The sequence below is a fragment of the Microtus pennsylvanicus genome, chromosome 7, assembly GCF_037038515.1.
Source record: "Microtus pennsylvanicus isolate mMicPen1 chromosome 7, mMicPen1.hap1, whole genome shotgun sequence".
Taxonomy (NCBI): Eukaryota; Metazoa; Chordata; class Mammalia; order Rodentia; family Cricetidae; genus Microtus; species Microtus pennsylvanicus.
The window spans coordinates 95,427,232-95,453,099 of NC_134585.1; the positions used below are offsets into that span (position 1 = coordinate 95,427,232).

The 25,868-nt window shown below is 46.2% G+C and overlaps 1 protein-coding gene across 1 annotated transcript in view; it reads right to left on the reverse strand.

Moving 5' to 3' along the window:
- Positions 1-4,022: 4,022 nt before the first annotated feature.
- Abca4 (ATP binding cassette subfamily A member 4) overlaps positions 4,023-25,868 on the reverse strand; it is a 125,073-nt gene continuing 103,227 nt past the window's right edge. The window contains exons 37-50 of the mRNA XM_075981478.1: positions 23,861-23,976; positions 22,781-22,928; positions 21,744-21,867; positions 21,243-21,372; positions 18,887-19,007; positions 18,419-18,481; positions 17,845-17,951; positions 15,746-15,887; positions 13,567-13,701; positions 12,650-12,753; positions 12,479-12,571; positions 10,137-10,386; positions 7,513-7,599; positions 4,023-4,381 (exon numbers count right to left, since the gene is read on the reverse strand). Coding sequence (XP_075837593.1) covers positions 4,259-4,381; positions 7,513-7,599; positions 10,137-10,386; positions 12,479-12,571; positions 12,650-12,753; positions 13,567-13,701; positions 15,746-15,887; positions 17,845-17,951; positions 18,419-18,481; positions 18,887-19,007; positions 21,243-21,372; positions 21,744-21,867; positions 22,781-22,928; positions 23,861-23,976 — 1,743 coding nt within the window. The 3' untranslated portion in view covers positions 4,023-4,258. The remainder of the gene's footprint in view (positions 4,382-7,512; positions 7,600-10,136; positions 10,387-12,478; positions 12,572-12,649; positions 12,754-13,566; positions 13,702-15,745; positions 15,888-17,844; positions 17,952-18,418; positions 18,482-18,886; positions 19,008-21,242; positions 21,373-21,743; positions 21,868-22,780; positions 22,929-23,860; positions 23,977-25,868) is intronic.

Consider the following 25,868-nt stretch of genomic DNA (forward strand, 5'->3'; position numbering starts at 1 on the left):
AAGCTGGTTTTGAAGTTGGACTCTGGCTCAGTCCTTCTCCAATTCCAAGCCTGTTAGTAAGAGAAAAACCCAGAGTTTCTGGAGTTTCTGTCTCATGTCAAGAGCCATGATATGGGACAGAAAGAAATATGAGTTTAGAAAACATCTTTGCTTTTCTTCATATCTATCATACTTTTCATCGAATATATCTATCATGTCTTTCATTGAATATACATATATATATGTCTATATGATTAATGCTTAAGTTTTTCATAATGAACAATGAGTTTTTCCTGAAGTGACATTTGAAGTTTCCAGGAAGAAGATGGGGCCCCATAACAACAACTCCACCTGGTTGATATGACGTCATGATACTGATAGCGCTACAACAAGACCTGCTTTGGATACCAGCTGCACAAGACAGTTCCAACTTGGTTAGCTGAAATGGTGCACATCTTATACAACATTTTGGCCAGACCTGCACAAAATACTCAGAGACTATTGGCAATTTTAAAAGACATTGATCTTGAAATTTAACCATCATTTTACTTTCACAGGATCCCCCAGAAAGAACGTCGCCCCTATGACAGCTGGAAGTAATTTTAGAGGACGACATCCCCTCTCCCAGTAAAGTTTGCCCTTGGGTTTAGGGACATCATTTAGGGGTTGATTATAATTAGTATACGATTGAGGGTTAGGGGAGGAATTTTATAAGCTCAGGGATCATTTTGGAAAAAAAAAAAAGAGGGATGATGGGATAATAGATTTGTAATTGTGAGTTACTGTTGTTAGACAAATATATTGATATAGATTCTTGTATATTGATACAAAGTTAAACTGTATTGACTATTGTATGCATTCATGTTTCTACCTCTGTTTAAAACATTTTTTATGTATTGACATATATTGTATTGATATATATATATATTGTATATATTTACCATATTGCAGTGTACATTTCTACCTCTGATTAAGATACTTATATAATGTTTGTGTATTGATATATATTTACCTACTGCAATGTATATTTGTACATTGTTTATATTTGGAGGTCATTGTCCTCATTTGTTTCACAGTCGTTTATTGTCTTAGTCTTTAAGTTAGATAGATATTGAGAACTATATAGACTAATAGTCATCTAAGTTTGTCATTTATAATTAGACTAATCAGGTTCTTTAGATATATAGAGATTATACTCAGTATAGATAGATAATCTTCAACTTCTTCAAAGAGCTGTAGAAAATGGCCTTTAATCTAACTCAGAGTTTTGTGGTAGTGAGACACAATTGCTCCTGGCAACACCACACTATTCCCGAGAGAATGTTGAGCACCAAAGACACTCCACCTGGAGCATTTCTTTTTGGCAGAACTGGCCTTGGGGCAAAGAAATGCCCATACCTCAACCACTGACAAAGATACAGAGCGTGCATCAATGGATAAAACAGGGCTGTCTTATCCTGCCAAGACAGGGTAAGATAGTTTTGAAAAGTTGCTTGCCTTCGAAAATGGTGTGTCAGTTATGTTAGGCCTTAGCCAAAGTTGGTTGCTTCAACGCTGCTAATGTGACTTTGGGTGATTGCCTAGGTAGCTAGTTGTCTCTGTGATTTGTTGCATGTTTTGGAAGTTGTTTTATTGAACTTCCTAATTAACCAGGTAACATTATTTCCCTTCTCAGATCTTTGATGGGGTTGAAGACTATATAAATGTAGTTACTTTCTCTCATGACTTGGCCAAGTTATTTATTATACAAGACCTAAGCTAGTTAGAATAGGATATTTGTACTTATTGTATATAATTTCATAGTAGGTTTAGAACTCTCTTATTTAAACAGAAGGGGGAGGTGTTGCGGGAGGTCCTCCCACTCCTCCAGCCTATCGCCGCTGAGATACCAGCCCCTTGGGGCGTGGTCTCTCTCCCTTTAAAAAAGCGGCCACTTCCCTCTCCTCTTCTCTTCACTTCCTGCTCCGCCGGCGACTAGACTCCTGGTTGCGTTGCGTAGAGGGCCGTTGCCTGGGACAGTGATCTGTAAGTTTTTTCCCCTTTAAATAAATATCACCCTATTAATCATAATCCCACATTGGTGTGGCATTGTTTGTGACTTACGCCTTCAGAAGAGAACCGACTCCATGCTTCCCTGAAACCCTCATACAGTAAATGACTCCTCCCGTCTCCTCCTTGGGTAGTCTTCTCTTGCATGATCTCAGAGTTGTTAACCCACCTCTAGCCAGGGTGAACTAGAGACTTGGCCAACAGTGCTCACTATATCCCGTGTCTCTTGTCAGCGGCAATTACTGGGCCTCAGCGTCTCTCCCCCCCAAGCCCTCCAGGGCTCTGGAGAACAGCCACACCATGATGTAACCTGAGAAGCACTTCTGCAGAGAGGGTTTAAACAAACACCATCTGTAGCTCTGACAGGGAGACCATCTTGGAAGAAATCTGCTCCCTTTCTTCATCCTGGTGTTTCAAAGTTTGGATTAAAAGAATTAGCTTTGCCCAGTGGTGGTGGCGCACACCTTTAATCCCAGCACTTAGGAGGCAGAGGCAGGTGAATCTCAATGAGTTCGAGGTCAGCCTGGTCTACGAAGCGAGTTCCAGGACTGTTAGAGAAACCCTGCCTCAAAAAGCAAAAAAAAAAAAAAAAAAAAAAAAAAACCTATAAAGAAAAGGATTAGTTTCTAATTCCTGATGCTTTGTTAGCCATTGTCTTCTAATACCCCTGCGGCAGATACACTCACCAGCACCAAACGTGGTCCACGACGGAAGCTGAGGGAGGAGATTTCTGAGACCTTGTGAGAAAACGCCAAGGGAACGAGAGTCTTGTGATCTGTTTCTCCTCAACACGGGTTGTTCTTGAGTGTGCTTTCGTGCCCCTCGCAGGTGGAGCGGGCAGGAGTGAGTTCACTTCAGATGATTCCTTACAACTGTCTACCGTTACTTGTTTAGGTGCCTCCACGGACAGACATGTTTCTGCCATGTGTGGCTCGTCCTTATGATTGCACAGAGATTGAACTCATGAGAACTTTTCTCAGGTGACCCTTCTTAACCCTCAGACTTTAATGGTCTCATGCTCTGACTAGAGTTGGCGGGCCGTTACATGAGACTATAGTCCCCTTCATTTTCAGGCCCCCTCCCCCAGGTTCACACTGCCAACTAGAGCAGTGAACAGAGGAGACCCAGCATTTTACAAGGACATGTTGTTAGGATTATGCTGGCCTGCCCCGTCATCTGACAGGATGTGCCCAGGCAGTGCCCTGGCCAGCCCAGGGTCCTAGATGCTAAGACCCCTTTCGGCTTCTTCCCTCCAAGGAAAGCAGGTGTTGTCTTTTTGCTTCTCTCTCTCTCTCTCTCTCTCTCTCTCTCTCTCTCTCTCTCTCTCTCTCGCTCGCTCGCTCGCTCGCTCGCTCTCTCTCTCTCTCTCTCTCTCTCTCTCTCGCTCTCTCTCGCTCTCTCTCGCTCTCTCGCTCTCTCGCTCTCCCTTCCTCCCCTCTAGACCCTCTTTTTAATAGAACTTCGCACTCAGTCTGCATGACATATTCGTGTGTCCCCTACCCATTGCGGTTTGAACCTCACCCACACGCCATGGGACCTGCAAAGCTTTCACTACCACCGAATCTTTCACATGGGAGGTCTAATAATCCTTAAAAGATTCGGCCCTGCTCATTCACGTCCCTTTGTGCCCTGTCCTAATTGTACCTGATGAGAAGGCACGCAGATGTGCTGATCAAAACAAAACAAAACAAACAAAAAAAACCCCAAAAAACAGAAAACAAAACAAACTTTACATTCGGATAGTGCACACTTGCGCTATCCAGTGGGTGTTTTTCTTAAACCCTGTGAAGACTTTGGATGTGACATTACAATGAGCCCTTTCACTTCCACGCCAGTGTTGCAAGATTTTGCCATGGCTAGTGTGGCTGTGTCACCGACTCTCGTGGGGCTCACAGTGGTTGAGGTACACTTACCCTCTGAGAAAGGTTGAAACTATATAGCATATGCTGAACATTGGTGAGGTCGGGGTTTAGGGGGCGATTAACGAGTAGTTCACAAGGAGAGCGCAGTTTATTCCTCCTTTCTATCACCCCCACACACCCACTCTCCTCCCACCTTACAAAAGCAGAGCCCCTCAGAGTGAAAGTGGCCCTAAACAAAGTCACTGGGCAGGGGACTGCTCTGATGGATTGGATGGAAAGGCGACTGCCTTCGGGGAGGTCAGCTTTGCCAGCAAGGATTCCGGTGAGTCGGTGAGTTTGGGGTTCTTTCTGGAAGAGCCTCCTTGAGTTCACTGTGGGCGTATTGTGTGTTTGCCTTCTGCTGCCGCAGGGCTGTTTTCGTTAACCAGTTGTTCAGTTGTTCCCGTGGGCAAAGGCTCCAGAGTTTCCGGCTGCCCAGTTTTCCCTTCAAGCTATAGGAAACAACGTAAGAAGAATCAGCCTGAGGAAGGTCAGCGGGACACTTCTCGTCCTGGCTTTCTGGAGCAACGGAGTTTTAGGTTTCAAGGTGCTGCCTTGGCAGTCTCTGGAGGAAGCTCAGCTGTAGGGACTAGGAAGGTGTCTATTTGACTGCCGAGGTTCTGGGCTGCCTTTAGGTCTTAGCTGTGGAGTGAGCAGACCGGATGCGGTCTAAGGTCCACATTTCTTATAGAGATTTACATAAGCTATCCCTAGGTGTTCTTTCTAGTGGTTGTTTTGGAGACTACGTTCCCTACTCCCATGCTGGGGTCCAAACCTCTATCCTTATAGTATAGGACAAGGACTTCTATCATTGAGCTAAATTCCCAACCCTAGGCGTTTTTTTTTAAATAATTTAGTTTTATTTTATGTGCATTGGTATTTGGCTTACATGTATGTCTGTGTGAGGGATTTAGATGCACTGGAACTTAAGTTAAAGACAGTTGTGAATTCCCTGATGTGGGTGCTGGCAATTGAACTCCGGCCTTCTGGAAGAGCAACCAGTGCTCTTAACCACTGAGTCATCTCTCTAGCAACCCCTGGGCATTTTTTTTTTAACCCAAGAAAGTCACCATCACCTTGCTGACTTAAAAGCTAAGAAGCTATCATTTAAGCTCAGCCCTGAGTCTAGACTTCTCTTTGTCCAGTCCATACAGACATGGCTCCTGGGAAGAAAGATCCTTTGACTGGTATATATCTCAAGTGAGAGAGATTCCAGGGGAGTTCATGGTGATGCATCCAGATCAAACTTGTGTACTAAATTCAAGGTCCTGGAGAAAGAGACATTTTTCTAACTCAACCTTTCTAACTAGAGGTACATAATCTCTAATCACAAATGCAGGCTGTCTTCATGATCCAATACCAGCTGTGGGGTAGGGGTAGGAGGTGGGGGGAAGGAGAGGGTTGGAGGTAGGCCTTTCTAGTCTATGTAAATTTTGACTTGTTCAATTATCTGGTTGAAACACAGATCTCTTAAGAAGTAGACAATGAGATGTAGGGATGAGAACAGGCCCTGAGATGGTACCAGTATAGTGTAGATAAGAACTCAATTACTATATGTTTTATGACAGATTTATATATAATACCATATAAAGAATTTCTATAAACTTTTATTGAAGATGGCATGTCATAGATCAGAGTTAGATTTTTGAGTAAAATATTACAATAGTAATAATGTAGCCAACCTATTACAGCAGGTTCAAGTGACAAACACAATAGTACCATGATCTTAACCAGTCCAAATCACAGATCATGGGCACCCTGGCCTGGTCCTAATGAAGCTGGTGTTAGCCCTGTGTGAGGGACTGTGCTGCTGGCAATGGCAGCCCACTCTTGCAATTCCAGCACTTGGGAAGCTGAGTCGGGAAGACTACGGCTTTGGAGCCAGCCCGGACCACACAGTGAGATCCAGTCAACAAACAAGATAAGGAGTATGTTGTGGTATGTGGAAGGGGCTGTAGTTGTAAGTCACAAACAATGCCACACCAGTTTGGAATTATGATTAATAGGGTGGTATTTATTTAAAGGGGAAAAAACTTACAGATCACTGTCCCAGACAACAGCCCTTTGCACAACCAGGAAGGGAGTCTAGTCGCCCTCGGAGCAGGAAGTGAAGAGAGAGAGGAGAGGGAAGTGGCTGCTTTTTTAAAGGGAGAGAGACCACATCCCAATGGGCTGGTATCTCAGCGGCTATAGGCTGGAGGAGCGGAAGGACCTCCCGCAACAAGGTGCCACAGGTAGTTCTTAAAAATAATTTTGCTAACTATGTGTTCTCTGTGATAACAGGGACTCGTGACCGTAAATGATTCTCAAAGAATATTTTTAGCCTCTATCAACAGCAACTGCGAGATCTAAAACTGAGAGACAGTAGTCAGAAGATTGGTAAAAGGAAGCTGCCCTGGACAGGCACCTTTACTTGGGCATTCTGGGCCCTCTGGAGGGTGACAGATGGGGAGACAAAGTTAACCTTTGCCAAGTAACCATGGGGTGGAGAATTCTTCATTCCAAGTACGGCCTTGGAAAGACATGCCCTGCTTGCTCGTCAGTTGTGTTTGACTTTTATTGCAATCAAGAGATTTTTGGGAGGAATGAGAAGTCTATGGAAAATAAGGCTTTTCACATGTTTTTCGTTTGTTTGGTTTGGGGTTTTTTATTTTGTTAGAAATACTTTGAGTTGATTTGATTTGCTGTCCAGTGGTCCAGACAGAATGGCGGGGTTTTTTATCCTTGTAAAGAAAGTCTCAGGCTTATGCCATCTGGCCGCTGGCATGGAGCCCACTCCTTTCTCTAGATTTCTGTCCTCCTGGGAAACCAGGACGGGTGGGTGTGCTCCTGACGCAGGCAGGCGCTGTGCTAGGGCAGGACTGGAAGTCCACCCCAGGCATATCTTGGTCCAGAATTTGCACTTTCTATCATTTCTTCCTTCACTATCTTGATACTTCTGTGAAGAACCCTCCCCAAACTGGTCCAAGCCGACTCTAACCAGACATGTCTACCATTGAAAAAGAATGCCAGCTAGTCCCCATCTCTTTAAGATCAAGGGTGTGACCAGGAAGTGTTGTCAAGATCCCAACGATGAAGATATTTCAGTATTCTCTCTTTTCCTGTTTATTCCTAAAGCTTGAAGTTTGGAGATTTTTTTGTTTGTTATGCTGCTAGCAAGAACATTCAGGCAAGTTCCTTTCAGCATAACCCTCGGGCCTGTGAGGTGGCATCACTGGGTGAAGGCATGCACCTCAAGCCTGACAACCTGAGCTGGACACAGACACATGCACACTCATGAATAAATGCCTTTAAAATGGGATTTACCCACACCGTCCAAATGGTTTTCAGATTACAGAAGGAGCCACTCAGCTCCTGGGTAAAGTCTTCAGCGGAGAACTGCTCTTAGTGGAGAGTGGCCGGGATCAAGCCAGGAGGGAGGCATGTACGATATGGACCGTGGAGGTATGGCTTGGGTGCTTTCTGCAGAGACTCATCTGAACCTCGGAGCCCTCAAGCCCAGTGGGTCAGCGAGGCCCCTGCACTGAGGCCCCTGCGCTGAGGCCCTGTCTAAGCAGTGACTAGGAAAGGGCGCAGGACGTACCTTGGCTTGCCAGCTGGCTCCAGCAGCTCGAGGGTGTAGAGGGAGGTCATAAGTCTCAGTCTGCTGTTTAGCAAAGCTCACAAATACCTGCGGGCAAGAGAAGAGAACGTGGATGTTTCCAGAAAGATGGGACTCCATATCGTCTTCCTGCTTTGCTTCGTTTCCCACAGTTGACGGGCAGCCCTGCAGGTAGAGTTTGTTTCCTTCTCTAGCTTGCCGCAAGCCCACACAGCAGTGCCCTGGACCAGGCTTGCTTCTTAGACTCCTGAGCCAAGGGAGTTCTTGCTAGAGGATTCCAAGGGCCGTGGACGTGAGAAATTGGGATAACTAAGGCAGTTGGCAGAGTCCTGGCTCTCCAAAAACAGAAAGCAAGCAAGGGCAGCTGCTTTCTGCTGTGTTCTTTGTTCCGCAGGCAGTGTGGCCTCAGTTCCTGCGGAAGGAGTCCGCTGTGTCTGTCACCTGCCTAAGGGTGGCGAGAAAGGGCAGATAAGCAGGTGAGTGAGCTTGTCTAGAGGTAGACACTCACTTAATTTCGCTGCTTTATCAAATGGTCTTTAAGGGTGTTTATGAAAAACAAGAAATTGAAATAATAAAAAAAAGAAACCAACCCCCAACAAATCAGGAAAAACTCAAAAGTTCACTGATGAATGAATGGGTAGGTGAGTAAAATACAGGAATACTTGGATATTACTCAGTCTTAAAAGGGAAGGCAATTCTGACACACGATATGGTGTGTGACTGAGCCTTTGGGGACATGAGGCCAGTAACAAAATGACAAGTGCCATTTGATTACACTTAAATGAAGTATCCAGAGTAGTTGGTGTCATAGGAAGCAGAAGGACCCAAACAAGGACGCCAGCAGTAGACATGGCGGATGGTGGGGGAGCTCCAGAGACCTGGCCCTACCCAAAGAACGCAGATACTTATAGATTTAGGAATGTGCATCTATATCTATCTATCATTTATAGTTGGTTTTTTAAAACTCTTTTGGGGGGGCCTGCAACCCAGTTCCCAAATAATCACATGGAGGCTTATTCTTACTTATGAATGCCTGGCCTCAGCTTGGCTTATTTCTAGCCATTCTGTCTACTTTTTGCCTCTGGGATTTTATCTTTCTCTAGTTCTGGATACCATTCTTTACTTCTTACTCCATGGCTTGCTATGTGGTTGGGTGGCTGGCTCCTCGAGCCTTCCTCTCCTCCTCTTTCTCACTCCTTGATCTTTTCTCTTCTCAGATTTCTCCTCCTATTTATTCTCTCTGCCTACCAGTCCCGCCTATCCTTTCTCCTGATTAGTTATTGGTTATTCCTGTCTTTATTAGATCAATCAGGTGTTTCGGACAGCTTCACAGACGTAACATAAAAGAATACAACCTGTCTTTGCATCATTAAATGAATGTTTCATAGCCTAGACAAATGTAACACATCTTAAAATAATATTCTACAACAATCATCTATCTATCCATCTAGTGATTGGTTAATCCATAGAGATAGATGGATATTAACAGTTTTAAAGAAAGAAAGTAGAAGGCGCCAGACATGGTGGCACAAGGCTGTTGTCCCAGCATTTGGAAGCACACAGTCCTGGGTTACATATAACAGACCCTCAAAATAAACTGAGATGGCACTTGCCAGGCACTGCCAGGGGAGAGAAGAGTGGAAATGTGGAGTTTGGTAGAAAGCGTTTCAGGGACACACGATGGGAAGAGTAAAGATGGGCTATGGAGACAGCTCGGCCATTAAAGTATTTAAAATGCTCATTGCGCAAGAGTGAAGAGCAGAGTTGAGATCTTCAGCACCCACATAAATGCCTGGTATGTGCGGTCCACTACAGTTCCAGCCTTGGAAGGTGGACCCAGGAGATCCCTGGAGCACACTGGTTTGCAAGAGTAGCCAGATTATTGGAAAGCTCTGGGTTTGACTGAGACACCCTGCCTTGAAGAATAGGAAGGAAGAACAATCAAGGAAGATTCTGACATCAGTCTCAGGCCTAAACATGCATATTCACACATGTTCGTGTGTACCTGCAGACATGCAAATACACACACATGAACCTCACATTCATAACCAATAAATAAACACCTACATAAAGAATAAATATAAAGACTCCTTGAGCCATACAATTAAAGATGTCTATTTTGTTCTTTGTAAATTATACATGAAATAGTTGATTTGGAAAGAAGGAAAAAGCCAGCCACCACCATTCACCAGCAAACATAAAATAACTCATAAGAAAAGAAGGAAGGCCAGGTGGTGGTGGTGCATGCCTTTAATCCCAGCACTCAGGAGGCAGAGGCAGGCGGATCTCTGTGAGTTCAAGGCCAGCCTGGTCTACAAGAGCTAGTTCCAGGACAGGAACCAAAAGCTACAGAGAAACCCTGTCTTGAAAAAAAAAAAAGAAAAGAAAAGAAAAAAACGAAGTAAAAATAGTCAGTGAAGTTTGTGGATGACGAGAAATTGTTAGAACATTATCTGTGAGATGCCAGATTTGCTCTAAGGGACAGAGACCAACAGTGTGTAAGAACTGAAGACACCTGTCTGTTTCCATGTCACCCATTACTCATGTCAGGTGCTGGAGTGCAGCGGGCACAACCTCCTGCCACTCAGTGCCCTGGGTGGACTTGCCTGGTCCAGCGTGGTCTGAGTGACGGAGTACTCCTCGATGAGGAGGCTGTCCTTGTGCGACAGGAGCAGCTGGAAGATCCTGGCTAGGGAGGAGGAGGAGACCTGGAACTGGAGCATGCTGTGGTGTCTCTCCCTCTGCACGCTGCCTGGGAAGTTGCCCTGGAAGAACTGCTCCACTGGATTCAAATCGGGAAGCAAGTCGTCCTTTGGGGATTTAATTTTCATTGTGACAATGTAGCCGTCTCCAAACCTAGCAGGTGCACACAGTGTACAATACTGTTAGAGCTAAGACAATCCCCAAAGAGTACTCTCATAGGGCATAACAGGGATTCAATGCCCACAGCCTTGACTTTCCACGCACATTTAAAACTAGGAGTGAAAAAAATGTTTGACATGTTTCTGGAGGTCTAAATAGCCATGTGGCAAAGTTGGATAGACATATTTGCTGAAGTTCAAGGTGGTTTTAGCCCCTTGTAGAGATCCTAGCCCTCCTTCCCCGCAAAAGGACATGGCTGGAGCGCTCAGATGTGGGGAAGACTGGATGACTTTTATAAGACTTGCCAGGGAGAGGCAGTAGCTTAGGAAGGCTCTACTCCCTAAGAAAAGTTCCTGAAGGAAGTGGAGCATGTGGTTTGGCTATATCTCCTGGAGACTCGTGTATTAAAGGCTTGGTCCTCAATGCAACACTGAATAGAGGTGGGACCTTAGGGGTGACATGATCAGGAGGGGCTCTCACTCCATCCTTGGATGATTTCATTAGAGGTGGGGCCTAGTTGGAGGAAGAAGGTCATGGGGACCCGTGGTTGAAAAAGGTCTCTCTTTCTCCACCTCACCCCCGCTGGCATCTACTGAGGTATGCCAGATCTCTGGCACATATTACCACCACCACCACCACCACCACGATAGTCTGCCCCAGGCCCACAGCCATGCCCTGACCAGCCTTTGCTCCTTGGTGTGGGTTATTCTCAAGTATCTTGTTACAATGATACACAGCAGGTGAACAGTGCTGCTTCTCCCTTCTCCTTCTAGATCTGCTGGTCACCCTGTGTGGGTCAAGATGGTCCACCAGAAAGAGTATGCGTCCTAGGCTGGTGATTGTGATGACCTCCGTGGGGGGGTACATCATGTCACTTCAAGTTACTGTCAGAATTCCTCTATGAACCAGAGCTGTCTCTGCCTGTAAGATGCTATTAGCCTTCCAGTACCAGGAAATCAGCCATCTCTTTACATGGGAGCATCTTCCTCGTTGTCTCCACTATCATGAGGAGATTGAGGAATGAGAGGGAAAGTGGGGGGGGGTGTCCTTTAGCATTTGGGCATGGGGCATTGGTGACAGGGGTCTGGTGACCTCACAGGATGATATCCTCAGAGCTGTCTATGTAGTCTCCACAAGGTGGCTACTGAAGAAGTCAGGGCCAAGTGCCCTTTTGTCAAATGCCCCTTACATATTAGATCATCCCACTCTGACGCACGTAAAGGATAATGCTTTCCATGTAACATGCTTCCATGAACTCCCCAAGATTTGGGTCTCAGATAAGCTAGGTTCTCTGTCCTTTTCACTGGCTGGCTTCATAGCTTATATCCTGGGCTCTTAATAAGCATGTGAAATACCCAAGTGAGAACTATAAATCAGGCTTTCCCAGGCATATCAGGATTCAAGGAAAAATAGCAATGTTACAATAATCTCATTTTAATGAATTCTTAGCTTTATCCCACGAGCTATAAATAACAAGGAATTATCTTTAACCATCTATATGTTTATGGATACAAGATCATCTTGCTCAAGATTACTGGTATTAGTTTGTCATACAACAACATATGGTCATTTGTTTTTAAACAACCAGATACAATATTCTAGAAAAGAAAATTGGTTCTCAAGCTGTTTGGTCTCTTGTTTGTTTGTCTTTGAGACAAGGTTTCTCTGTGTAGCCCTGACTGTCCTGGAACTCACACTGTAGATTAGGCTGATCTTGAACTCACAGAGATCCACCTGCCTAAAAGCTGTTTGGTCTCTTAATCACCTCTGCATTGGTTGTGGGCTCTCATAAAACAGGTCATGGGTCCTGGATTTGCAGGGAAATGTGGGTTGAGACTAGATCAGTGACAGTGGCCTTCCTGCTTTCCAGCTAGGCTCTGCCCCAGTAAATGCCCCAGTAAGGACTCTCCCATCCAGAGACTCCTATGAACTTCTATAGTCCAGTATAGAACATCCATATCTGGCCCAGCCATCGTTGGCCAATGCCTGTGGAATGAAGAGGCAATTTTACCATATGTCCATGATGAACTGAAGGCCTGGTTGAACCCACAGAATGTAGTGAAAGGCATGCCCCTCCATTGCTTACTTGTACTTGAGGTGTTGAATGGTGCCCAGACACTGAAAGGTGCCCTTCACCATGATGGCCAGTCGTGTACACAGGGCTTCACATTCTTCCATGCTGTCGAGCAGGAGAGAGGAAGTGAGAACGAAAGTAAGGGGTGCTCCCACTCCCTCCACCTCCCTGGGGATCTCTTGCCTGTGGGAGGTGAGGACCACAGCTCTCCCATCTCTGATTATGCTGATGATGGTGTTCCACAGCATGCGGCGTGCCTGCGGATCCATCCCTGTTGTGGGCTCATCCTGGAGAGTAGGAGAGAAAACAGGGAGATACGGACTCGGAGCTGGTCTTTCTCCATTGCTGCATCCTTCCTGGGCTAACGGACATGTGTATAATCACTTCCCAGCAAGAAGGAAGACAGAGCCACGAGCTGTTGGACATAAAGACAGGAGGGAAATTGGAGAGTACAGAAACATGGTGTACACCTATAGATCTATGTCAGCTGTGAGTAAATTATAGTTAAGACCACAGGAATAAAGAAACTGTATAATGATGATGATGATGATGATGGAGGAGGAGGAGGAGGAAGGAGGAAGAGGTGGAGGAGGAGGGAAGGTAAGAAGGAAGGGAGAGAGAGAGAGAAAGAAAGACAGACAGACAGACTATAGAATTAGAAGGGGTCAGGGGAGGGAGATAGCCCAGGTAACTATTCCAGTCCTCTCTATGTCTTGTGTCCTCTTAAAACTTAGACTGTGTGGACTCAGGGACTGAGGTCAGCTCATAATTCATGCAAGGGTCACCGGAGCCCCTGACTCAGGTCAATGCTCCTGCCCACACAGACCTTCTCACCCTGATTTCTAACCAGATATCAACACTCCCTGGAGCTGACAGAGCTTTCCCATTCTTAGCTGCTGACTCTCAAGAGCTTTCCTGGGCATTGAAGGACAAACTGTGCTGTAACCAAACACTGGGCTAATTTGCTCCAAGGGGGTAATATGTGAGCAAGTCCAACCAAAGCTAACTGTTATCTTTTCTAAAGCTGCAAGCCCTGAGCTAATTTCTCCAACCCAGAACGTGCAGCAATGGTTCAACTCTTCAGGGTAGGATGCCCTCACCAGCAGCAGCAGGGGTGGGCAGCCGATGAGCGCTATGGCCGTGGAGAGTTTCCGCTTGTTGCCTCCGCTGTAGGTGCCTACCAGGCGGTCGGCATAGAGAGACAAACCCAGGCTCTGGATACCCCAGTTGGCAACCTAGGAAAGGGAAAGAAATTTCAGGGGGCGGATGATGGACAAGCAGATGCCCCAGGCGCCAGCACAGGGCAAATCTGTGTTCTCAGAGTTCATCCTGCCAGCCCCAGATCTGCGGCAGCAGGGCCACCTGCTGGATGGTGTGCAGGGATGTTTCAAGGCAAGGTCACTTGATCTAGTCTTGATCTTTGGTTTCACCAGTGTGGCTTCCTCCATTCTGTAACCCCCTGAGAAACAGCCTGCAGCCTTCCAAGGTCTGCATTTCTCACCAAGAGCTCTAAGGTCTCTTTGAGAATACAGTGTACTCCCAAACCACTGGCTCTAACCCCAAACAGTCCCATCTATAAGCTTCTTGTGCGTCTAACACCAGGGAAAGTGCTCCGAGGCAAGCTCTGGCTCACTTCCCTCCTCCAACGCTATACTTAGACATCACTTGCTGTGAGCTTTGGCCTGGGCTGGCCTCTCTGCCGACAAGCACGATCCTCATCCCAACAATTGTCCCCTGCTTAATTTTCCTCTCAGCACTTGCTTCTCTCTAACTCAACTCACCGGATATTTTACTTAATCTGTTTCCTATTCTCCCACAGGCGCCATTTCAAACCTGTTGTTTGGAAATATAGTTTCAAGCTCTCTGCCCCCACGCCACCCCCCAGGGTGTGTATGTGGGGTGGTTGTGCACATTTGCCTCAGCACACACGTGGTGGACAGTAGATGACCCCCAGCGCTGCTCCCCACCCCCTCCCACCTTGTTGAGACAGGGTCTCTTTGTTCACCGCTATGTATGCCAGGCTAGGTGGCCGTGAGCTTTGAGGATTCTCCTGTCTCTCATCTTGCTGGTAGGAGCCCTGGGGGTTACAGACATGCTTCACCACATTGAACCTTACTGGGGCTTCAAACTCAGGTCCTCTCAACTGCACAAGGGCTCTACCCATGTGGTCATCTTTATAGCCCTCATTGAGTCCCGTTAGCCTCCTGTGAGCAGTAACATGTGATATTAAAGACATATATAGTCCTTCCTTCTCACCTTCTTTTAAAATGAATATTATTTCCTTAGAATTTATCTTATGTTTTTTTTAATGATAAGATTCAGGTTGTACATTGTCCACCAGGAGTCTACGTAAGTGAAGCTGGATCTAGGTATGATACTAGAGTATCTTATCTGGGAGCATTCTACATGACATTAATTTTCACCATCCAATTAACATGTTGTTTAACTTATTTTCTTTTCCCCCTTTTTATTGTTTTTATTGATTTATATATTTTTCTCTGCTCCTCTCCCTTCCTTGCCCCTTTCCCCTTTTCCCTCTCCCATGATCCTCACACTTCCAATTTTCTCAGGAGATCTTGTCTTTTTCTAATTCCCGTGTAGATTAGATCCATGTAAGTCTCTCTTAGGGTCCTCTTTGTTGTCTAGGTTCTCTGAGATTGTGAATTGTATACTTGTTTTCCTTTGCTTTATGTCTAAAAGTTACGTATGATTGAGTACATATTATATTTGTCTTTCTGGGTTACTTCACTCAATATGATGTTTTCTAGATCTATTCATTTGCCTGCAAATTTCAAGATGTCATAATTTTTTCTGCTGTATAGTAATCCATTGTGTAAATGTACCACATCTTTTTTATCCATTCTTTGGTCAAGGGACATGTAAGTTGTTTTTAGGTTCTGGCTATGACAAATAATGCTGCTATGAACATAGTTGAGCATATGTCCTTGTGGTATGATTGAGCATTCTTTGGGTATATGCTTAAAAGTGGAATTGTTGGGTCTTGAGGAAAGTTATTTCCTAATTTTCTGAGAAATCGTCATATTGATATCCAAAGGGGCTGTACCAGCTTGCAATCTCAAAGTTGTTTTGATTTGCATTTCTCTAATGGCTAAGGATGTTGAGCATTTCCTTAAGTGTCTTTCAGCTATTTTAGATTCCTCTGTTGAGAGTTCTCTGTTTAGGTCTGTACCCCCCTTTTTTTGGATTATTTGTTTTTTTGATATAGAGTTTCTTGAGTTCTTTGTATATTTTGGAAAGTCACAACAAACTGTTTTTCACCTTCTCAATGTCCTCTGCTGGCACACCCCGCAGCCTGGCATAGAGGTAAAGATGTTCTCGGCCTGTGAGTAGGTCATCAATTGCATCAAACTGAGGACAGTAGCCCATGTTTTGATGGACGTCAGACATACTGGTTAAGATGCTGCAAGAAGAAAGAACAATTAGTGAGTGTCCTTCCTAGAGGAGGTGACCAGGGAGCAGGAGCCAGGAAGTCTGCTGCCATTGGGCCAAAACCTCCATCTTAAAAACACACATGGAATTCGAAAATCCAAGTGGGGATACTTTAGTTGGAAACACAAACTTCATCAGGAGTCCTGAGCTTTAAAACTAGTCAAATCCTCCTGAGTTTCAGGTCTAAGACAAACGGCCACTCGAATGGTTAGGTTGGATCATCTGTCTTGAGGCCTTAAAAACAAAGGTTAAGAAATGATCAATGGATCATCAATGGATTCTGATCCCTTTCAGATATCTAGGGAGTAGCTTGGAAAAGGTGGCTACCTCCCAGTGGAAGTAAACTTCTTCCTCTGTGTTTATTGGCAGACAAAGAGAGACGATCAATAACCACCGGAGCAGGAGGCTGGCCAGCGGCAGAATAGGGTTCTCTCTTCCCCATCTGATGAATCCATTTAGATACCCCACTAGGAATGTATTGACTTAAGCAACAACAAAAAACTCTACATAGATGATTTTGTCAAATCACCTTTGCCCAACCCTTACAGCTTAGGGCTTATTAATAAAGGGTGGCTAGACTAGGGTGGGACATAGGGAGTCCATTGCAATTCCTCACTGTGAAAAAGGTTATTCAAGGTATAGGTAGGTCAGTTGAAAACACACGGGGGAAACAAGGAAGCAACCATGGCAAATTCACAGGTGTTAATCCCACCCAAGCCACCCCCTTTAAACCCTGGCTTTCTTTCTAACTTGCAGCTCAGTTTTACCTTAGACCATCAGGCCGTGTCTCACCTTTACTAAAACTGGTGTCACCTAATAACTTGCTATCACATCCCCCCTCCCCCACTGAACCTTTTCTCCATAACTCCTATTGTTACCACTTTGAAGTCACTTGCCTGGTGACAGCTAGCTGGGTGGAAGATGAGATACACTCAGCCATAACCTGGCTCTATCTTTGTAGTCTGTTTGCTTCAGATCCACCGGGCACAACCATGTAAGGCTGGGACCCCAGATTCATCTTATTCGAGTCCCAGAGATGTGCTCAGGACTCTGGCTGCCCATTGGGCTGGGTTGAACACTACTTTTGAGTAAAGGAGGGGGGTGGTCTTTGTCAAGCAGATGTTGGAGAGTTGTCAGCAGTGTCTGTATCCACTTACAAACCGGGGCAGAGTGCTGTGAACCCTCTCACTGAGTGACAACATTGCTGTTCAGGAGCAGCCAGCAATGAGGAGGCCATTCATCCTCCTCCCTGCCCTGCCTCGTAGAGGCCAAGTCTGTTTAAAACCACAATATTACAGAGGCCGACAGTGACTCTCCAGAAGCCAGGGCTACAGGCCAGCTTTCTCCTTCCCAGCTTTCCTTAGTCTGATGAGAGCTAGGATGGGCACACAAACAGCCAATGCCGAGAAAGTCCTCCTGTGGTCCCTTGGATGAGGACTTCTATTCTGAAATTCAACCCAGAGACAGGACGTATCATCCCAGCAGTTCTTAGCCTGGGATTTAGAGGCTACGGGGGATCATGGGTGTACCCCAGGGCTCAGTGAATTCCTTGAACCTTTATAAACTGTCAGGAAGGAGATAATGGGAGGCCACAGAATATTCTTACAGAGGAAGAGGACACAGGGCTCCTGGGTTGCTGGAAGCAGTCTGTAGCCCAAAGAGATGAAGAAGCCTTGGCTTGGTGATTCCCAGAACTTTCTAGGAATCCATACTATAAGCACTCTTTTCAATACAGTTTAGCTTGGTTTCCCAGCGTGCCTCTGTCTGGTGTATTTGTAAATGACATTCTGTGGGAGAGCTCCCTCCTGCACAGGTCTTTCTGGGTCTCAGAGTTGCCCTGGCATATGACTGAGAACGACTCTCCTTATGTTAGCCCAAGGATGTGACCCCTGGGGAGCACCCTGCAACAGGAAGGACAGAGCGCTCACCTCTTGCCTGCTATGGTAGCATCACCCGATGTCACTGTGGTGTCCCCAGTGAGCATCTTGAATGTGGTTGTTTTGCCAGCACCATTCACTCCCAGGAGACCAAAGCACTAGGAGGAAACAGAGAACAGGTACTGCCCTAGGGACTAAGGAGGTCTTCACTGCCAGACCCCAGGCCAGTGTAAGATCTGGGAGTCATTTTACACATAGACTGCTGTTATAGAGATTAATGGCTATGTGTTGGCTATGACTACCAACACAAAACACATCTAATCTTAACTGACTTGGCCACTAAGTATGTAACACTGGCTTTGAAGACTTAGAATAAGAACAACAAAGAAAAATGAAAAAAATGTCTCAGTAATGTTTTATATTAATTGCACATTGAAATAATATTTTAGATATATTGGGCAAAATAAAAACAGTAAATTTAATCTGTTTTTCCTCCCTGCATCTTACTAGAAAGTTTGGCTTTCATTCATTTTCTACTGTCCTGCTTTGCTCAGAGGGAGAAGATTCATGGTTAAGGGCTGGTCTTTCTCAAGAGTTATTTCATGGTAGTCTGTATGGTACCCACCTCTCCAGGACGGACTCCGACACACAGCCTGTCTACTGCTGGACTGGAAGAGCCCGAATAAACCTGTAAGATTCAAAGAAACTGGGTTGAAGACCAAGATAGGGGTAGGGCAGGCAGTGGAGCCTGAGTCGAAGGCAGCAAAGAGAGCTTTGGGAGAAAGACACCAACATGAGGAGGTAACACATTAACACGGCAGCAGACAAACACAGTGGTGTCGGGACTGAACCGCACCGTGCACCGTGCACCGTGCACCGTGCACCCGCAGAACAGAGAGCAGATGCTGACGCTCAGTTGGAGAAGCTCTTCTGGGGGCCCTGCAGTACCCAGGATGACCAGCAGGGGCAGTACCATGGGAAATGGCTGCTCCGGGAAGGCAAGTGACTTTACGGAGGTGGCATACATGGTCCTGCGCCATGTGTGCGCTCAGCTCGCACCGCCAAGATAGTATTGCCCACTTGTGCCCCTCACCTTGGTTAGTTCATTTAGCCATAAGATGTCGGTTTTACTTCCCCCACTAGTGATTCTTTGTCTTTCTTCAGCCACATCGTCATCTTCATCAAAAATGGGCTCTCTAGCCGGCTCAGCGACCCTAGAGGAAGGGATGTGGTCAAGATGGGGCTTGGTGTTCAGTAACTGTCACACGGTTTCCTTCCACCTAACTGCTATCCATTCCCCCACTTTTACTCCCCTGGGCTTCTTTCCTCTAAGTCCTGACGGGAGGGGTACTAGGCAAGAGGTCAAAGGCCTCTGCTCAAATCAGCCCTGCCTCTTAATGCACAACCTTGTGCTTGCTGACGAACCTCTCTAAGCCTTGCCTTCCTCAACCACGTAAAGGGGAAAGAAGAAGGTCGTCTCGGGGATGTGTGAGGATGAACTCTGGATGATGTCTGGTACAGAGTGAAGGCTCGGGATCTGGGAGCTAGTATTATACTGTTAAAATCTTTCCACTCGGGGCTGGAGAGACAGCTCAGTGGTTAAGAGCACTGGTTGCTCTTCCAGAGGTCCTGAGTTCAATTCCCACCAACCACATGGTGGCTCACAACCATCTGTAATGAGATTTGGCGCCCTCTTCTGGTCTGCAGGCATAAATGGAGGCAGAAAGTTGTATACATACATACATACATAATCTTAAAAAAAAAAAATAAAATCTTTCCACTCTGGCAGATGAAATGTCAGTGGGTTATTATCTTCTGCTTTTCTCTATCACCGCCCGATGCCTCCGTCCCTATCCAGCTCACTTCATATCCAGCTCTTTGCATATCATCACGGACTCCTATCTCACCTCTCAGCCATGGTAAGATCATGAAGATCATGGTTAGAATACCCCAGGGATTTCACGCTGCTTGTAGCCTTGAATCCCAAGTCATCCAGATAAGGAGTATTTCATGACCCTACCCTGTCTTCCCCTTTGCACCCCTTCATCTTCCTGTCCCATGGCTACCTGGAAGTCCTTTTGTTCCACTTATCACTTACTCTCTGGGGCTGCTGCACTTTGGTGTGGGCTGTGTCCCCTACCAAGAGGATATCTTTTCTCCCTTCCACTCCCTTTGCTTGCTAATTACCCGCATGAGTGTAGTTGTTGAGTGTCTGGAACCAGGCCAGTCTGATCCTCTTTTAGGACTCATTCAGTTCTATTGGTATCAGAGTTTAAAGCTAAGGACTTAGTTTGGGCAATCAACTCTCTTCCCCTCTTCTCTTTTAAACTGTACGGACAGCACTTCCGAGGGGTCTGCGGACAGCTGAGAGACCCGCCAAGAGCTTCTCACAGTCTGGCCCATAACTAGAAGCACTATTGACTGTTTACTTTACATGTGTTGATTTTTTTTCTCAGCCCTCTCAACCCTGAGATTAGGGAAGCAGATCATTTGTAATGTGTCAGGCCCTGGAGTCCTTTTATTTACATCTTATCAAACTCACCCTGAGAGGAGGAACAATAACAAAAAAAATGTCATAAAAATCCTTAGGGAGGGCCTGGGTGATTGGGATGCATGGCCCTGGGTGTGGCCCTCTGAAGGGGTTATACTTCAGAAACCAAGCTGGGGTCAGCATGAGGCAGGCAGGGCTGGGGAAGTATGGCTGGGCAGGAGCATAAGCTGGTTGAGCTGCCCCTTGAGATGTCCTGGGAAGTCTAGGGTTGGCAGAGAGATAGCTTGGCTATGGGCATGGAGGTAGGGCTGCTTTCTTTCACCTCTCCCTAGGCCCCTGGCTGCCCTCACCCAGCACAAGGTCCCAAGGTTACTCCTGCACTTGGTGTTAAAGACAGCAAGGGTGTTTGTTCTGTCTCTCCCTTCTCATAGATCAAAACCCTGGTTCCTTGTATTTTAGATAGTCCATAATTATTTTTATTTACAGTGCTAGCACTCAGCTTAAGATAAGTATGTGGTAACTACACAGAAATTTAAATATTAGTAACTGAAATGGAAAAAAAATGTATTTCTAAAAGTTTGAAGCTAAGACTTGCCTCAAGTTCTAACAGGCCTACTTTAAGCCTTCTCTCTATAGCAGAACAAGCTGGGCCTTAAGAGTGAAGAAAAAGATCAATGAGGCATGAAGTTTCTGAACCACGCTGATACAAAGGCCAGGGCTAGAAACACTTGTGACCAGATGGCACCTCGGAGTGCAGTAAGACACACCACCAGGTGCCAGGCGGTGGTGGCACATGCTTTTAATCCCAGTACTTGGGAGGCAGAGGCTGGCAGATCACTGTGATTTTAAAGCCAGCCTGGTCTACAGAGTGAGTTCCAGGCCAGCCAGGACTGTTTCAGAGAGAAAAACCAAAACCAACCAAACAAACAAAAACAAAAAGCCCAAAACAAGAACATACCACCGGGTGAAGAAAAAGTGGTACTGAATGAGGAGTGTCAGAAGGAAGTAGACCACCCCTTCTATTGCCATAGCAACCAGATTCTTCCCAATCAGGTCCCACTGGAAGGGGTTGGAGGAATATTCCTCCCCTGGGGATGGAAGCAACAGTACATTAGGAGGCATAGTCTGCTTTAGGGTTCCCAGGCTCACCCACAAAGACCCGACTATGACCCAGATGCCCAGGTCTGGGGGAGAGGCTAAATGAGACCCCAAATCAAGTTCCTCTTGGCTCCCCATGTCAGAGTGTAGGAGTGTAAGATCCGGCCCTTTGCCCCACCTGTGGCTCCCAGCCATAGAAACAGAGGCACCTTAATTCCTTCTAAATGGCAGCGTAATTCCTGACCAGAATTTAGGTCCCCCGCTCCAACCGCTAGGCTGGAGGTCTGACGTAGAACCCTTGTAACTTTCCCAGTCTGGATAGGTCCACGGTTGTGACCTACAGACCTAGGATGTTACCCACCAAATTGGGCATAGACGTCTGTCACAGCTTGGCTCAGTGCCAGGTCGACGAGGCCTCTGCCCAGGCAGAAGTGCGGAAAGACCAGGAGCAGCTTCCTCAACATAGCATTGAGCCTGAGCAGCGGCTAAGAATGAGAAGGGAGGCGGTTGAGGGTGGAAGCTGAGGCCAACTGTCCCCTTGTGAGCAGGTAGGCTCCAGTGCCTTCACAGAGCAAGGCCGGGCATGCTGGTCCTCTGGCAGCGCCCAGTGGCCACCCTCTGAACTGAGAAGAACTAGTGAGAAAGGGCAGGCTAAGGAGACACTTGAGGACACAGACCCCGCCCCCCAGGGAGCTGGATTGCTGGGAGGACGGTCAGAGCATGGGGTAGCCTGAGCAGGACGTAACCAAAAGGAGTGAGGGATAAAGACAGACCTGCGGCCACATACTCTCCTCCTTTTAAGGGTTCTGTCTGGCCACCCCCTCTGGAGAGGGAGAAGTCAGGGGGTGGGCCTACTAACTTGTAAGATGGAGTCATTCAGCACCAGGATTTCCTAATCCTGTACTCAGGATTTCTTTGGGAGCAGGGAAGTGTATGCTAGTATGTTGTCATTTGTGTATATGTAAAAGTTGGAGGAAAACTATGTGTTTGTGTGTCTTCAGAAAATGTTAGGAACCACAATAAGTGGGGTCTGGATAAGGGAACTGGGGGAACCAAAGTGGGGAGGGAGCTTTTTCATTATGGCAATCTTTTTGTTTCTTTTAGATTTGGGAGTCACATGAACAGAAGCTCCTGGGGCCCATTCAGTTAGTGTGTGGTCCTTATATGAAGTCACCTGAATATGTCATCGTGGTGTGTGTGTGTGTGTGTGTGCTAGTGCTCAGAGCACATAAATCAAGAGGCAAGAGTAGGGAGCAATGTTGAGTGAGGGTAGGGGAGGCATCCTGCTCACCTGTGCACACGAATCTGCACGCACAGTGTTTGCCATGGCTCTGGGGACTGGTACATCTGCTCTACCATCCTACCGATTAAACCAAGAAGCTAGAAAGTTCTGCTCACCTGGTTATTCTCAAATAGTTCCAGGATGAAGGTGATGGCAGTGCTGTTGATGCCGATGAACAGGTTCGCACAAGACAAAGCCACATAGGCGGTGCTGGGGACGTCAAACAGGAAGGATGCTGGGTACATCATGGGGATGACTGCCCATCTGTGAGAGATGACAGAGCTCAGGGAGAGAGTTCCAAGATTCATCCCATCAACTCTGTATCTAGATACGAGGTGACATATCTGAACTGGCTGGGGTCCCAGGGAGAGCAAGGAGACACTCCATTCCTTGGCTTTCGTGCCTCATCTTCAAAAGGAGATCACGATGCCTGCCCTGACCATCGCATGGGTTTTATGAGGAGCAAATGAGGCAGGAGCTATGTGTGAACTTTATGAGCCCTAAAGCCTGGAGGCCACCCACAGTAATGCTCTCTGCTCCGGGTAAAGCAGAACTGAAGGTCCCAAGAGTTCATCTTCATTATTTCATCGTTCACAGTCAAGCCGGTTTCTGAGTCCATTTTCAAGAGGGATTAATGGAGGCCATTGTTCTGGGATGAATGGAGGCTGTTGTTCTACTAAGACTCTCCTCTCTTTACAAGGACGGGCCAGGCATCATTCTTTTTTATGGATGAGGAGTCTGAGGTCCAGTAAAATGAATTATTTGTCCACAGTTAATAGGCCTGGGATACAATGCTGCATGCTGTACTCCATAATTTGACTGGATTTCGTCTCTATGTCATCTTCTAGCCTGATGTGGGAGTGGTGTTATGGCTTGGAATTGGTGTTATTGGCAAGCTCAGAAGGAGACACTACACTGCACAGTTTGCCCACAGAGGGGATAGACATCAGAGTAGAGAGTGACCGAGTCCCAGGCTTTTTTCAAGGCCACAGTTGGAAGTGAAGAAGATTTAGACTATGTGGCATTCATCTCTGTACCGACTAGGGCTCGGACTTCAAGGGCTGGAGTGAGCCAGACAGGTTTCTGATTAGCTACCGTGGAAGTGTCTGTGGCTAAACCTGCACATGCTCCCACTACAAGAGGAGCCAAGTTTGGTACCAGAAAATCTACCTCCTCCCCTGGCCCGGATGACTTACCCATACAGCATGAGCAGAGCCACGAGAGCAGGAAGGTGATCGGGGGATGTGTAGGCTTTCTTCTGAAACCCAGCAAAGATGCCCGCCACCAGTCCTGCACTCACAGCATAGTTCATCTTAGAGAGAGGAGACAAAAGTCACTGAAGCTCTATGACCCGGGGACCAGGCTCCTCCAGCTCTTATGGTCTGGGATTGAGCCCGCTTGTCCAAACTGGTTTTTCTTAACGTACAGAGTTAAGATATCAGTTAAGCTGTCCATAGTTCTCTTACAACCTCTTTTCTACCCCTGTTCAAAGACTATCAGTCTGGATCTTTGAAACGACAGATATAAAATTCTATGTCATCTCTTTCTCTCTCACTAATTGGTCATAAAGCCCTGGAGGTTATTCTTTCTATACATGTTTCCAGAATTTGGAAAAACTTAAAATATAGTCCTTGGTCTTGAAAAGGTCACATGGTGGGGGTAACTCTTCTAAACAGTGTGGTTCTGAAGACATTAGGTTAGGCTTGGAAAAATAGACAGCTTGGTAAGATTAGATCTCCACCACGGTGAACCCTGGTAAGAGTGAGGAGGGCATTGGAAAGCACGCCAAAGGCCCTGTTGAGACAGACAGGCATAGGGAATAGCTTAGCAGACTGGGCTATACACACATCTATCTCCAAACAACACACCCACAAACTTGTGAGCAACTAAGGGCTCCCCTCTAAACCAAGTGCATGCACATCTGTTTGAAACAATAGAATAAGTTACTCCTTTTAGCAATCCCTTGATATGCCCCATTCAGATTGCAGACTCCCTGGAACACAGTCTGGGAATTAGGTAATGGACCTATTCAGCCTAGACAGGGTAGGGGTACAGGTACCATAAGGCAAAACTGTATCCCCAAGTAAACTTTTAGGGGAGATTCCCTATCTACCATCTTCTGCCTATGTAAAAGTAGGTATGCGTATGGTTAAGAGCAGGAGGGGCCTTACAGAGAGAGAGAGAGAGAGAGAGAGAGAGAGAGAGAGAGAGAGCGGGAGGGAGGGAGGGAGGGAGGGAGGGAGAGAGAGAGAGAGAGAGAGAGAGAGAGAGAGAGAGAGAGACTTTCAACTAACTCAAAAGGTTTTAAGCTGTGCTTGCCACGTCTATGGGTCTAAGACAGCCTCAACATTTAAAAGAAAAGCAGATGACACATACAGGACAGGAATTTCTAATGCCACAGGTGCCCTGAGTATATGATATAAACAGCTAACTGTTAGTTCAACAACGACTTCCCAGGCATGCATTGTCTTTTTGCCACGGACTAACTAGAGTAATGAGCTCTTTAATTCTAGACTACAGAGCTCAGAGTTCCAGCAAGCTATACATTTCTGCAAGGCTGTAGCCAGCATCTTCCGGCCCTTGAAAGAATGGGCTGCTGTCTACCTTGCTAGTGCCACTTCTACCTGAGATGCCCACCCCCTCCTTGTAGCCATGCCTTTCTACAGGCTCCAAGACCTCTCCTTGTACAAATATATGCACAGGCCAGTCCCAAATGTAAATTATGTACCTCATCTTTAAAACAGTAACAGCTAGAGTAACAGCTCAACAGTCAACAACATTTGCTGCTCTTGCAGAGGACTCAGGTTGGGTCCCCAACACCTATACAGTGGCTATCAGCTGACTGTAACTGCAGTTCAGGGGATCTGATGCTCTCTTCTGGGCATCAGGCATGCATGTGGTGCATGTATACACATCAGCAAACATACATACCTAAACACACACAGAATAAAAATATATCTAAAAAAAAGATCCCAGGCTCATTTCAGCTGGGTGATAGCAGTGGCAGTAGCCACCACCGCCCATCAATGGGAGCAGAGTCAGGCAGATCTGTGTTTGAGGTTTGTTGAGGCCAACCTGGTCTACAGAGTCGGTCCAGGACAGCTAGGATTGTTCCACAGAGAAACCCTGTCTCAAAAAACAAACAAACAAACAAACAAACAAAAAAACCCAAATAAACTAAAACTAAAAAAAAAATTAATTAAA